Below are 13,899 nucleotides of genomic sequence, written 5' to 3'. Positions count from 1 at the left end.
CATTTTTGGTATGATTTCCAGTCTTTCTAGATGTTAGAGTAGTTTTGGAAACACGTACAGGCTACACCATGCTATGCAGGATGTTCTCTAATTTTATGTTGAAATCTTGAAATAGCTGTAATATGAAATGAAGTTTCTCAAATTAGAAATATCACTGTGCTATGGATTAGACTGCCCTCACATTCTTACAGGCTGTTAAAGTAGAAAGCAGGGCAGCATAATAATAATCTAAAAGTTGTTTGCATCAGGAAGAACTGAGGTCAACTCCCACCTCAAGCCCTTGACATGTGACCTTCAGCAAATTACTCATAATCCTCCAGACAACTTTTTATTCAGACTAAAGTTGCACAATCAGTGTTCCATATTGACAGAAGGATTCTTCCTCATCAAGGGTTCCCTATACCAGTGAAATACTTCCTCTATAACATAGATGCAAAGTTGGCTAGGTATGGTATGTGACTGGAGCATCCTAAGTGCCTTTTAAAAATTCATATTACTATGCCCATTTCAACCTATTTAATATCCAGCTTAACTTGAAGTAAGCCATTCCCCTCTGGATAAGATAGCAAAGCGCCCAAGAATTCCTATCTTCCTATGTAGCTTCCTTTCTGTGAAGCTGATACCAACTGAGAATTCACTGTTCACTGTCTGATTACTGATAGAATCAGCTTGCAGTTTCACCCATTATTTGAACTATGGGCTTCAGTTTCTTCATAAAATGAAGAGGTTCTCCTGGATGATAGGTAATATTCTTTGTAGCTGTGAATTAGGTTTTATTAGCCCATCCTCCCAAGTGTAAGCAAGCACCGATTTTACCTGGGTGCTATTTGGTCTGAAGTTGAAAATCCTTTCCACTATTTCCATTTCCCACTATTGTTTCCTTCTACCAATTGGCTCATTAAATGTATTCATTAAGACTGAAAGTATGAATATATTGCTGTATTTCACATAAGCTTTTCTGGTCAAGTCCTACTAGCAGCTATTTCACCAAGGATAAGACCATTTAGATTACACAAAACCTATGCAACTAATAGTATTTTGATTTGTATGATTTGTTCAGGAATATCCTGGATATATGCTTTTACAAGAAAAAAGTTGTTGCAGTAAAGCTAGATTTAATACAGTTGTTTAAATTGACAGTTCTGGCCCTATTTTGCTATAATCTTTGTTATAAAATTTAAAATGCTAGTTTCAAGGACAATTACCCACTTTCACTCCTCCCTATAATTTCATCTGCACTTAGAGATACTATATGGTGTATTGTATGCATAATATAGCAGACAATGGAGAGTTCATTTAAACAGCCCAGATTTCTCATCAATAAAATGGGGAAAGCATTATTTGCAATATCAAGCTAATTGAATTGTGAGGAAATGTCATAAACATCTTCAGAAGACTACATTTTAATTTTGATGTACTACAGGAAGACAGTAAATTTGGATAAATTATGTTCCCTAATATATAAGTAACATCTTAGATCTGAGTTTTTGATTCTGACACGTACTTTAAAAAAAGCTTTCCTTATGTGATACCTAATTCCCATATGTGGTTTATTGCACACTTGAATTTTTTAAGTTATATTGTAATTAAGATAACTAATATACTAATTTCCTTCTGTGGTAAAGAATCAAATCATCACATATGTAAAATATCCTTTTAAAAGTGGAATTGTAATAGAGAATTTTTCAGAAAGTGTTTTCACCTGTCCCATTAGCCTTTTTTGAATAAACTGATTAAAAATCAGAATTAGGAATTTATATATGTAAAAGGCTTTCAAAATGAGCTCTTGATTTTCTTAAATCCATATCTATGGAATTAAATTATTATATATATTCTGATAATGTGAAGTTTTTAATTTTAGAATTCCCTGGGGATTCTGATGAAGGTTATGCTTTTCTGTCTCATTAACTATATAAGATGGATAACATGTCAGCCTCAGAATAAAATAGAAAACATAGCATTTCTGACAGCCCCAAAGAGAAAGTGGTTACATTCGTGATTATTACAACCATTTAATTACATTATTTGTTACTGTTCATTTTAAAGTAGTGTACAATTATCCATAACTAAATAGGAATAATACATAATTGTTTCATACTACCATAGTTGTTAAATGTTATAACAATTTTCCACAACCTGTGAGAGATTTGAAAATTACTGGAACAAAATGTATTGGTCCAGTGTCCATATTTTAAGTGATTGGTATCTTTATATGGTAGCAGTTTGAAATCATTAGAGGTCATCAATTTCATGAAATGTCTATCTTCATACTACTTTTATACTCAGAATTGAATTTTTTCTTACAATTCTATCTGTAGCAGTACTAATGAAAAATGTAGATTTTGAAACTTTTCCCTTCCTCACATTTCCAGAGTTCTTTGCTGAATACTTATTGTTTAGTGTTACTTGATTGTCATTCTATGGTAATGGAGAAAAAAATTATAAAAAAAGTATTTTTTATAATTTTTTTCTCCATTACCATAGAAGAAATACATATTTTTAGTGATGTTCAATTTATTTGGTATGTTACTGCTTACCATGTTTTTTTTCTTTTGTAGCCATGAAAGAAGAGAAAAGGATGGAAGATAAAATGACCACACCCCTTCCTGTGACAAAGAAAGTCATTCCTTCAACTTCTGCTTCTGTTATTGGCAAACAGACCTCTACTTTGCCTAGAAACACAGTCCCAAAGAAGTCCCCTTCTTTTACTAATGCTTCAGTTACTAAGCAAGCCATTAAAAATTCACCTGGAGGCTTCAAAGGTGTCATCCCCAAAAAGTCATGGTTGTCTGGTAATCTGTCAGGCAGTGTTTCAAGTACCAAACAATCAGTATTGGCTTCTGCTTCTGCAGCATCCACTTCTAAAAAATTAAATGTTTCTTCCACATTAGCTGGAGGGCCTAGAAAACCAGTGCCATCTTCTGCTAGTCCTGCTTCCTCGTCTACTCCAGGAAAATCGGGAGCTAGTCCTTCCCAGTCACAACCTAATTCTCAAATTCGACAAAATATAAGACGATCCTTAAAGGAGATTTTGTGGAAAAGGTGGGATGTTTTGCTTTTTTTGTGTACATAACTTCAACTTATACTTGTACTCAATTGTGCTATTACCTAATAAGGTGGAAATATTGGAGAAATATTTTTTCAGTTCCAAATTAGTCAATTTTGTGTATCATGTATACTTTAATTTGCTGATAGCTTCTTGCCATGAAGCTAAATAAACTTAATATTCCATATGTTAACATTGAACAGATAGAAATTTTTTTGGCACTTAGTCCTTGGCAATTCCAAGTGTAAACCAGTCTAATTATGCTAAACTCAGTGTTTTATGTAGTCTATCTTTTGATTATTCCATCACAGAGTCAATGATAGTGATGACTTAATCATGACAGAAAACGAAGTAGGAAAAATTGCTCTGCATATTGAAAAGGAGATGTTCAACTTATTTCAAGTTACAGATAATCGGTACAAGAGTAAATATCGCAGCATCATGTTTAATCTCAAGGATCCAAAAAATCAGGTTTGTGTGTGCTCTTTGACTGTTAAAATATATTCAGTCATTTTTCAGTCATGCCCGACTCTTCATGACCCCATTTGGGGTTTTCTTGGCAAAGATATTGGAGTAGCTTGCTGTTTCCTTCTCCAGCTCATTTTACAGATGAGGAAACTGGGGTAAACAGGGTTGAGTGACTTACCTGGGGTCACACAGCTAGTAAGTTTCTGAGGCCTGATTTGAACTCAGGAAGATGAGTCCCCATCTCCAGGCATAGCACTATAACCACTGTGCCGCCTAGCTGCTCCACCTATTGGGATAATACTAAAGCAAAAATAAACCTTAATTTTTTGTTGTATTTTAGCTGAAAAAGTAGTAGGAAAGGTCCCAGAGCACTCAAAAAACACTAAGTGCTTAATAGGTGCTTAGAATAAAAAAATTGAAAAAGTACACTGCTTCTGCTTTCAGGGAGTTTACAAAGAATACTGTAGTACCTCTACACAGATAACTAGGGTACAAGGTAGTGTGTGATGGGGGCAAAGGAGACATCACTTTTTTTGGAGCATATGAGGAAGTATTTCAGAGATGTGATGGCAGTTAAATTGGGCCTCCATGAAGAAAATAATTTCAGCAAGCATAGATGGAGAAATACAGAACTATACAACCTTGAGTCTGGAAATGCATAGAGGCAAAAGGGCAAAGTAAGGTGGAGGAAATACTAAGACTCCACTTTGGAGCATGGAGTACACGAAATAAGGTGTGAAATTAGGTTGGAAAGATTCCTTGGAGTTAGATTGTGGAAAGCCTTAAGTTCCAGGGTAATTAGTTGGTATTTTGAACCATAGGGAAAAGGCAACCATTGAAAAGATTTTTAATGAGAGTAGAATGGTTACTTTGATTAAGGCATGTTAATTAAGATTAATTTGACAGTTGTGTGAAAGATGAATTGGCAAGATGAGAGATAGGAAACAGTCAAGAGGCAATTATAATAATCTAGGCAAGTGGGTAGTAGTAGTGAGAGTCTTAACTAGGTGATGAGAGTAGATAGGATAGACACAGAAGGATGTAGGAGTAACAAGATTTGGCGGTTGCCTAGAGTCACAAAGTCTGAATTTTTTAATCTGATTGAGGTGTTGGTAAGATAAAGTGTGAGGTAGAGAAATTGGTACGAAGGTCAGAGTTGGGTTTTGGTGGGGATGAGGGGCAGTCTGAGTCCAGCATGACGTTCAAGTCCAAGTGGAGATGTTTAACAGGTAGTTGCAAAATAGGGTTAAGAGATTAGGGGCATATCATGTATATTTCTGAATGACTTATATACAGATGTGGGAATAAATGAAATAATCAGAATAGTATGTAGAGAAGAGGACCAATGACAGCTTTTGCAGAAACAACTACTCTTGGAAGCAAGAATTACATAAATCAGTGAAAGAGGCCAAGAAGGAACAATCAGGCAACTAAAAAACTAAACAGGAGAACAAATATCTGCAGTAAGTATAACAGTGGTAGCTGTTATCACATAAAAGCAGTATATCAATGTTGCTCCTGTTAAGAACTTTACAGCCTAGTTGGATTTGTTATATAAATAACATAAACTTAGTCAATAAATAAGTAAATAATGAAAATTAATAACACATTTGTTATATAAGTAATAGAAATAATTGACAAGACCTGTTCATTTTAACACCTTTTCATTCTCGTTGCTACCGTAGTTCAGGTTCCTTACAATATCATTCAGTGGATATCACAATAGTGTCTTTTTTTTTTCTCTCACATTAGTTTTTCTCTGTCCAAATCATCCTTTACACTTGTCAAATTTATCTTTGTAAAGGACCACCATAATTAGAGCATTGTGCTGTTCAGAAATATTTTGTAGCTTCACATTGTGTATTCAATAAAGCAACCCCTTAGCCTGTCATTCAAGGCTTTCTTTGCCTTAGCCCCACTGCTGAACCCTACATCTCAGCCAACCTGGATCCAAGGATATATGTTACACCTTTCCATTTTGATGTTATTCTCCCCTGTTTTCACCATTGATCAATCAATATCCTCTCCCTTTAATAGCCATAATAATAAGTGCTATTTCTAACATGCTGCCTTCTTTGATCATCCTTTCCTGAAAGAATCTCCTATTATTTTGTCCAGGTTAGGACATGTATTGCTTTGCGCATCATTTGTTTACTTCTCCTACTAGAATTTTCTTCAGGGAAGTAATCATATTCTATCTTAGTATTGGTTTGTACAGTACTTTAAACATACTACCTCAAATATTTGATTAATATAAGACATTTCTTTATAGGGACTTTTCCATCGGGTTCTTCGTGAAGAAATCTCTCTGGCAAAACTTGTGAGAATGAAACCTGAAGAACTTGTATCTAAAGAGTTGTCAATGTGGAAAGAGAAGCCAACAAAATCCGTAAGTATGAATTTAAAATTTTAAAACTAATATTAGATATTTAACTATTATGTGTGATTGTAATATAATATACTTTAAATATTTTATCCTGTAACCAATGAAAACTTCTTGGTGTACTGTAAGGAGAAGTATACTGAGCTTGAAGTCAGAATACCCAGATTTGAATATTGTCTCTGCTACTTAATTAATTACTTGTTGTAACTTTTGGCAAGTCATTTAGCTTAAGATTCACTTTCTTCATTTAAAAGGAGAAGGGGAAGGTCATAATACTTATCCTCAGTACCTTTCAGGTTGTTGCAAGGATTAAATAATATAATTGAAAGTTCTATATGAACAATAGTTTTTTGTGTAATTTTTTCCTTTTAGATGATAGAATCCAGAAATAAATTACCGACTGAAAGCAAGAAGTCTGCCATGAAACAGGAAGCCATACCAGATATGGAAGATTCTCCTCCAGTGTCAGACTCAGATGTAAGTGTACCAAGTCTTTGTCTTATATTTAAAGAATTCATAATTTCTCTAGTGTGGACAGTTGAAACCCCTTCATACATAAGAAGACATTCATCACACAGTGTAAGTTATTATTAAATATTAAGGCAGGCTTCCTTCCAGATAGTGGTATTATAATAATGACAACAATAATAAAAATAAGCATTTATATAGCACTTTAAGTTTTCGAAAGCACTTTACAAATACCTCATTTGATCCTTACAACAACCCTAGGAGACAGGTGTTATTATTAATCTCTGTTTTGTAGATGAAGGAGCTAAAGCAGACAGAGGTTAAATATCCAGTATCACACATCCTCCAGAATGCTATCCACTGCACCCCCTAGGCACTAGGCACTGTACTGCCTCCTATTGGATGAAGTACTAGATTTTCATATTTAAACATGTAAGAATGGTTCAATTTATATTTTTGTTGTTATTTTTTAGGAACAAGAATTAGCACGAGCTGTGCCTGAAAAAAGTAGTGCTCCTCTTCTTGATGTTTTTAGTAGTATGTTGAAAGATACGACAAGTCAACATCGGGCTCATCTTTTTGATTTGAACTGCAAAATTTGTACAGGTAAATAAAATTTGGTGATCAGCTTTACATGTATGGAAAATTTTGATGGTTGTTAACTTCTTTTTCACTTCTTTGAAAAACTGTTATAGATTAAAATAATTTCACTTGGTTAGCATTTCGGTAGGTATCAAAAATTAAAGTTTTTTATTTAATTTTTCAGGTCAAGTCCCATCATCTGAAGATGAACCAGCTCCAAAGAAACCAAAATTGTCAGCTTCTGTTAAGAAGGTGGAATCAAAATCAAAATTTGACAGCTCTGGTTCTGGGTCTGTTTCTAGTCCTGCTGATGAATTAGTATCTGAAGCCATAGCTGAAAGTACTTCTGAACCAGAAGTTGAAAGTATTTCTCAGATGAATTTAGAAAGAAATTATTTTCCTGTACCACTGGGGCATGGTAATGCAGAACCATCTTCAGTGGAAGAAAGTTCATTATACCCAAACTCCTGCTCTGCTGGGGTTGTCTACTGTAACGGTATCTGGTAGGGACCCCAGAACAGCACTAAGCGGTTCAGCTGCTATCAATACCTCATCCACCCGTCCAAGCTCTGGCCCTCTGACTGACAAACTTCTGACTGGAGAAACAAAACAAGAAATACTCAAACCTGTTTTGACACCCACAGCAGTTCCAAAATCTATATTGGCCAAGCCATCATCTTTGCCAGACCCAAGATACTTACCAGTTCCTCCATCACCAAACATTAAGTATGTACTTCAGATAAAATCTTCAGTTATTAGCATTCTCAAATATTTGGTTTATACATATATACTTTGTATCTGTGTTTTAAGATTGGCTTAGTAGAATAAATGAAAAACTAGAAATTTGATAGTATAAAGTTTTGATGCTTGTGTAATTTTTTTTAAACCTAAATACAGAAGTTAAAGATTTGGTTAGAGAACAGTTGATGTGGAAAAAAGACAAATATTTCATACTGAGTCTGTAAAGCAACAATTTAGTTTCTGTTAAAAAAAACTCTTGCAGTCATATTTTATTCGTAGTAGTATAATGTCTAGGTCCTTGTACTTTGTATTGAATGAACAATATGTGTATTGAGGGCTATAGTTTTTAAAGGGATATTGACTAACTAGAACATCCAAAACACCCTGAGGCAATCAGGGTGGCCTTCGAAGCCAGATGTGGCTTATACCTGTAATCCCTACTGCTAGGGTAGGTTGAGACTATTGCAAAGCTGAGGCTTTTGAGTTGGTGTAACTTCCCATAGAGCTAAAGCCAGTCTGGTATCCACACTAAATTCAGTACCAATATGATTAGCCTCCAGGAGCAGGAGCTACTAGGCTATGTAAAGATGGATGAACTGGCACAGGGTTGACATAGAGCTGGTGAAAGCTCCTGTGCTGATAAGTACTGTGATCTTTTTTGTAAGTTGCCACCATATATCCAGCCTGCTCCACTTAGAGATACCTAGTCTCAAAAAAAAAAAAAAAGGTTGGCCTCCAAAACATGTCTTAAGAGAAACTGAAGACAATTTTTTTTCTGCTTTTTTTGACGAGGCAGTTAGGGTTAAGTGACTTGTTGTCAAGTGTCTGAGGCCACATTTGAACTCAGGCCTTCCTGACTCCAAGGCTGGGGCTCTATCCGTTGCGTCACCTACCTGCCCCTTGAAGACACTTTGATGTTTAACTTAGAAAATAAGATTGAGAAGATTGAGAATAATAGTTTTCAGATGTTTGAAATGCTGTTGTATGGAAGGACTAGATTGATTTTTGTGTAGCTACAGAGGGCAGAATTAGGACTGAAGTTTGGAAGTTCTAGAGGGGTACATTTCAATTTAATAAAAGAAAATAGTTTTGAAAAATTAGCAGTTACGAAGTGGAATGGCTTGCCTTGAAAGTTAATAAGTTTCCTTTCAATGAGAGTATTTGATCAAACTTGAATGACTGCTTATCCAATTTCTTATAGACATTATTCCTAGTTTGTGTAAGAGGTTGAGCTAGATGACCTTCTGTGTGCCTTAAACTCAGATTCTCTGATTCTATACATTCTTTAAAAATTTAATGTGATTTATTAGAAATTGGAACTGAAAAATAAAGAGTATATTTAATATAGCAAGGCTAAAGTATATTCATGCCTAGATTGCACCATGTAAGTTAGGTTTTTGATTTTTAAATTATCTTTAAAATCAAATAAGCCAGGGAGATGTATTAAATTGAGATTTTTTTTTCTTATGGTTTTGTTTTGCAGTATTCCAGAGTCACGATCCCCTCAAGAAGGAGATACTTCCCTCTTTCTCTCTCGTCTCAGCACCATTTGGAAAGGATTTATTAACATGCAAAGTGTAGCGAAGTTTGTCACCAAGGCATATCCCGTGTCTGGGTGTTTTGATTATCTCAGTGAGGTTAGAACAGACTGTACACTTATTTCTTTTTTGTGAAAACTTGTTCATATTGATATTAAAAAAAACCACACTCTTAGCTGAATAAAATGTAGAATAAATTCTTCAGTACTTCTGAGGAACCGTGATTTTATTAGTGTGGGCATTTCTTCTGCCAATGCAGATCATAACCCTCCACAATGTAAAATATTCCTTCATTTGCTGTGCTCACAATGGGTCTTCTCTTTATGGCAACTTTTTGGTAATAAGCCTATCTATTTTAACTTGTCTAGTCATAGTTCTCTTATTGGTATGGTAGGACCTGCCACCATTCTGCTGGAATGCCTTTTAGGTCTCAGGGTCACATCCATATCACATCAAAGCATTTAAGAAGGTTACTTGAGATATGCATCTTATATAAGATAAAAATTTAGAGGTATTACTAATATAAGCAATGAAGTAAAATGAAGTAAAAATAATTTCATTCACAGATTAAGAATTTGGTCACTAGAATTGTCCATCTTCTTTAAAGACAAAATCATATTTATTCCCATCTAGTCAATTCAGTAGGTATTTATATACCTGCTGTATGCCATTATTTAGGTACTATGTATCCAGTGGCAAGTTCTTCATCTTATTACTTTATCAAAAAATGCTAATGTTTATATTCCTTGCATGGAGCAAAGTTTTAAGTCAGTCTTCACTTTGCCTTAATGCTAAATAGTGATAGTTGCATGTAATAATTAAAGTACTGAGTAATTTTTTTATTTCTGTTTTAACTTAATTTTTCAAAATACTTCTCATTTAGGACCTGCCAGATACAATTCACATTGGTGGAAGGATCTCACCCAAGACTGTTTGGGATTATGTTGGCAAACTCAAATCTTCTGTATCAAAGGTATTCACTTGAAATCCATTCTGTGCAGCAGTAGCAAAAGTAGTATTTGTTAAACATGTTGTCTATTTTTTTACCTCTGATTTGGTTCATGTTTTGAGACCTCCCAAAGACTTACGCATGAAATACACATGAATTTTCAAGTCAGTCTTTTTAAAAATACCTTTTAAAAAAAATAGGCAATTTGTGTATGTTAAATGGCTTAACTGTTTTGTAGGGCATAGTGAAGTCATTATCAGCTCTAATGTGTTAGCAATACATAAGGTATTTCTCCCCCTCCATTGTGGGGGAGGAAGAAACTCTTTGAGACTTAACTCTTGGGCAATTTTAGCATTCCTACTTAATGAAATGTAAGGTCAACATAATTTTATAAACCAAAATCTGAGAATTGGTGATTGATGCTATATAAAAATATAGCACTTTTTAAAAGTGCAAAAATGTTGAACTATATATTTCCTTTCCAATTTTTTTAGAGTAGCACTAGGTCAACATTTTTTCCCTTATACTTTTTAAATTACAGGAGCTGTGCTTGATTCGTTTTCATCCTGCAACAGAAGAAGAAGAAGTTGCCTATATTTCTCTCTACTCCTATTTTAGCAGCCGTGGTCGTTTTGGGGTGGTAGCTAATAACAACAGGCACATCAAGGATCTCTACTTGATTCCACTGAGTGCTAAGGATCCCATTCCATCAAAACTCTTGCCCTTTGAGGGACCAGGTAAGCACAGAACTTCTGGGTGGCTAATAGGTACACTTAACAGCTCAAGAACTCCCCTACTCATTTTTAATAAGTTTGAGAGAAGGTAACATTAAAGTCCTCAAAATAGTAGTCCTCTAAAATTACTTTAAGAAAAAGAATGAAAAAAGACTCAATTGAGAACCTTGAAATGAAGTAAACATTAAAACTAAACACAAAGTACTTAGTGTTCCACCTGTAGGCACATCTTTATCATTAGCTTAAATAATGCTAGGAAAATGGTTAGAAAACAAATTAAAACAAAACAATCTTATCTGAATACTTTGTCATCAAGTCAGTGAAAATAAATCAAGGTTTTTCAAGCACGAGAGCCAGTGGAGCTGCTGAAGAAGAAAGGTAATGTTTTATATTAGTTTGTAGCTTATTGCGTCAGACTCATTCTAAATAGAACTTTCCTTTTTTTCTTGATATATTTGACTCAGGAATGAGCAAACTCCACAGTCTTTTTCAAAACCCCTTGAGGTAAGTTCTTTCAAAGTATTATCTATTTTCTGGAAAAAAAAAATTGGAATATCCAAAACAGCTTACAATTCCTGGCAATTACTTCTCAGTTGTTTTGATATAATAGTTTTTATCCTGTTAGACTAGTTGGAGTTTGCTCATCCCTTACAGGAATGTGAACCTGTGGAGGATTATTTGTGAATTAATCTCTGAACAGCTGTTAAGAGGGTATTAGAAAGGATTTTTACATTAGTTCTATGTACCCAACTTCATTTCCTCAAACACCAAATAATTAAAGAAACTAAAGTTAAGTAAGTAGCTAACTAAATAAAAGAAGACTAAATTAGGATCAGAGCATTACATAGAGAAGGCTCATAGACGTAAGAGGGTTAGAAGGGTCCTTACAGATGGTGAGAATCATTATACAGATGGTTAAACCATGTGGAAATACATACACATTAAAAATTTTCAGATGATTTTGTTTTTGGAAAAGGAATGCCTACAATTTTTCCTGAATTCTTAATGGCTGGTGCCAAAAAGTATATTACTATGATCAAAGTCAGCATTACAACCCAACCTACCTCTGGCCCCTAACAGCTTTTCCAATCCCCACCCCTCTATTTTTCCTGATTTCACACCCTCACTTTTTCTGGAAACTCTTACAGAAGGCCAATAAAATGGGTCCCATTACCATCCCCATTCAGTTGGTGGTGGCAGTAAAAATCCATCACTGTAGTGCTTAGGAGATATGTTCTGATCCTGCACAGTGAAAACAGTATATAGTAGGATTGCAGAAGAGAACTGAAATTGTATAATCTATTCAGTTCCCCTGTTTCTGAGTTCCCAGATTACATTCATCAGTGGAGACCTGATCAGAGATACCAAAGAACAAAAACTTGTGTGCCCTCATTCATATTTGGTTGGTTGGGGTTGTTTTTTTTTTTTCTTATTTGGGGAGCCATGTCCAAATATGAGTTATTGGTATGGTCATATCCAGGGATAAGTACTTACAGCTAGTGTTTATATTAGTTCTAAAGAATCACTCAAATGCTGTGGTTCTTTAAGTAAAATATATTTTAAAAGCAAAACACTTGGTGGCTTTATCTCTGCTAATATAAGGCGAAGAAATGCCATCTGACTGGTGAGTCAGAACCTGTGCTTCAGGTTCCCCAGAGTCTGATTCTAATGAAGAATGCTGGCTTTCCCGCTAGCCCATAAAAAGGAAAATACCTGCTTTCCAGTCCTGAAGTGTGAAGAAGAAGAAGCTGAGGGCTCATTTACCAACCATCTTTGAAGAACTTCTGGTCAGTCAGTAGGCTAGAGACAGCTTCCTTTAGATAGAATACAGTTTAATTTGTAAGTTTTTCTTTCCCCTTGGTCTCCGTAGTCTAGACATTTTCTCATATAATTAAGGTATGCTTAAATTGTAAAGGAAAATCTTTTGTATTTTTTTTTAAAAAAAACGTATCTTTGGGAGATAATAGGTTTTTGGTAAAGTTGCTAAACGTGTATTTCCCATATTTTTACAATTTTTTTTGACTGTAGATTCCCATGTACATTATTATTCACAGATTAATGATATATTTGTCTAAAAACATGAGTGGTTTTTTCTTCTAATGGGGAACAAAGAATTTTGTATCTGTAATCATATATGAACTTATGGAATCATTTTAAGATACTGATAGAAAATTCTTAAATTTTTTTTTCTCTTTTGGCTCTAAGAACTTCTTTGGAGGTCATTTTTCGCCCTCTCAGTTTTTGAGATGTAAGCTTTATGTGAGTGTCTAGGCACTGTTGCCTAGAAAAGCTGAAACTAGAGGAAGCTTCTAAAAATTGAGGTTGTGAAAACTAAAATAATGTTCATACATTTAAACTCCCCCTCCCTTTTTTTTTTAATTCTTAAAAATTAAGCTTGCCAGTTTCCTTACCTTCACTTCCACTATGATTTTTGGACTAAACCTGTGATTTCCATTAGTATAGGTAGCTCCCAGTGAGAAAACTTCTTCTATCAATATAGATTGCCAGCTGCTCTGCAATTATAATCTTAAAGAGTTGCGTGAGGCATTGAGAGAGAAAGTGATTTGCCCAGTCAGTATGTGTCACAGGCTAGACTTAAACCCAAATCCTTCTGATGCTGAAGCTAGTTTTCTGTCTACTACATTATGTCACCTTTTATAGTATACACATAAGTTTTATATATTAGCTTTATGCCTTTTATCCCAGGCCCAGCTATGTCTGCTAGACCCACCACTTAACCACGTTGTATTTGACTTTAGGGTTGTATAGAACTTATGGCACTCTTGTCGTACAAGAATAACAAATAGAGTTTTTAAAATATTTTATTAAATGAACCCTTTTTTGAGAATATTATTGGTGAGTGGTAGCTTTTGGAGGAGGTTTACCTCCACCGATAAAGTACTCTTACAGATACTTTTAAGGGTACTTTATCTGTGGAATATATTGTTTGTGTTTTTTTAATCAAAGGCTAGCTTTAGCTCCTTTAAAAG

The 13,899-nt window shown here is 34.6% G+C and overlaps 1 protein-coding gene across 1 annotated transcript in view; it reads left to right on the top strand.

Moving 5' to 3' along the window:
- DIDO1 (death inducer-obliterator 1) overlaps nucleotides 1-13,899 on the top strand; it is a 70,359-nt gene that overhangs the window by 45,141 nt on the left and 11,319 nt on the right. Inside the window, 10 exon segments of the mRNA XM_078149893.1 lie at nucleotides 2,559-3,042; nucleotides 3,358-3,517; nucleotides 5,787-5,903; nucleotides 6,270-6,374; nucleotides 6,839-6,971; nucleotides 7,132-7,432; nucleotides 7,434-7,673; nucleotides 9,172-9,325; nucleotides 10,110-10,199; nucleotides 10,717-10,912. Of these exon segments, the coding sequence (XP_078006019.1) occupies nucleotides 2,559-3,042; nucleotides 3,358-3,517; nucleotides 5,787-5,903; nucleotides 6,270-6,374; nucleotides 6,839-6,971; nucleotides 7,132-7,432; nucleotides 7,434-7,673; nucleotides 9,172-9,325; nucleotides 10,110-10,199; nucleotides 10,717-10,912 (1,980 nt within the window).

The sequence above is a fragment of the Phascolarctos cinereus genome, unplaced genomic scaffold, assembly GCF_003287225.1.
Source record: "Phascolarctos cinereus isolate Bilbo 61053 unplaced genomic scaffold, phaCin_HiC Scaffold_2;HRSCAF=192, whole genome shotgun sequence".
Taxonomy (NCBI): Eukaryota; Metazoa; Chordata; class Mammalia; order Diprotodontia; family Phascolarctidae; genus Phascolarctos; species Phascolarctos cinereus.
This window is presented reverse-complemented; position numbering and strand designations above follow the sequence as displayed.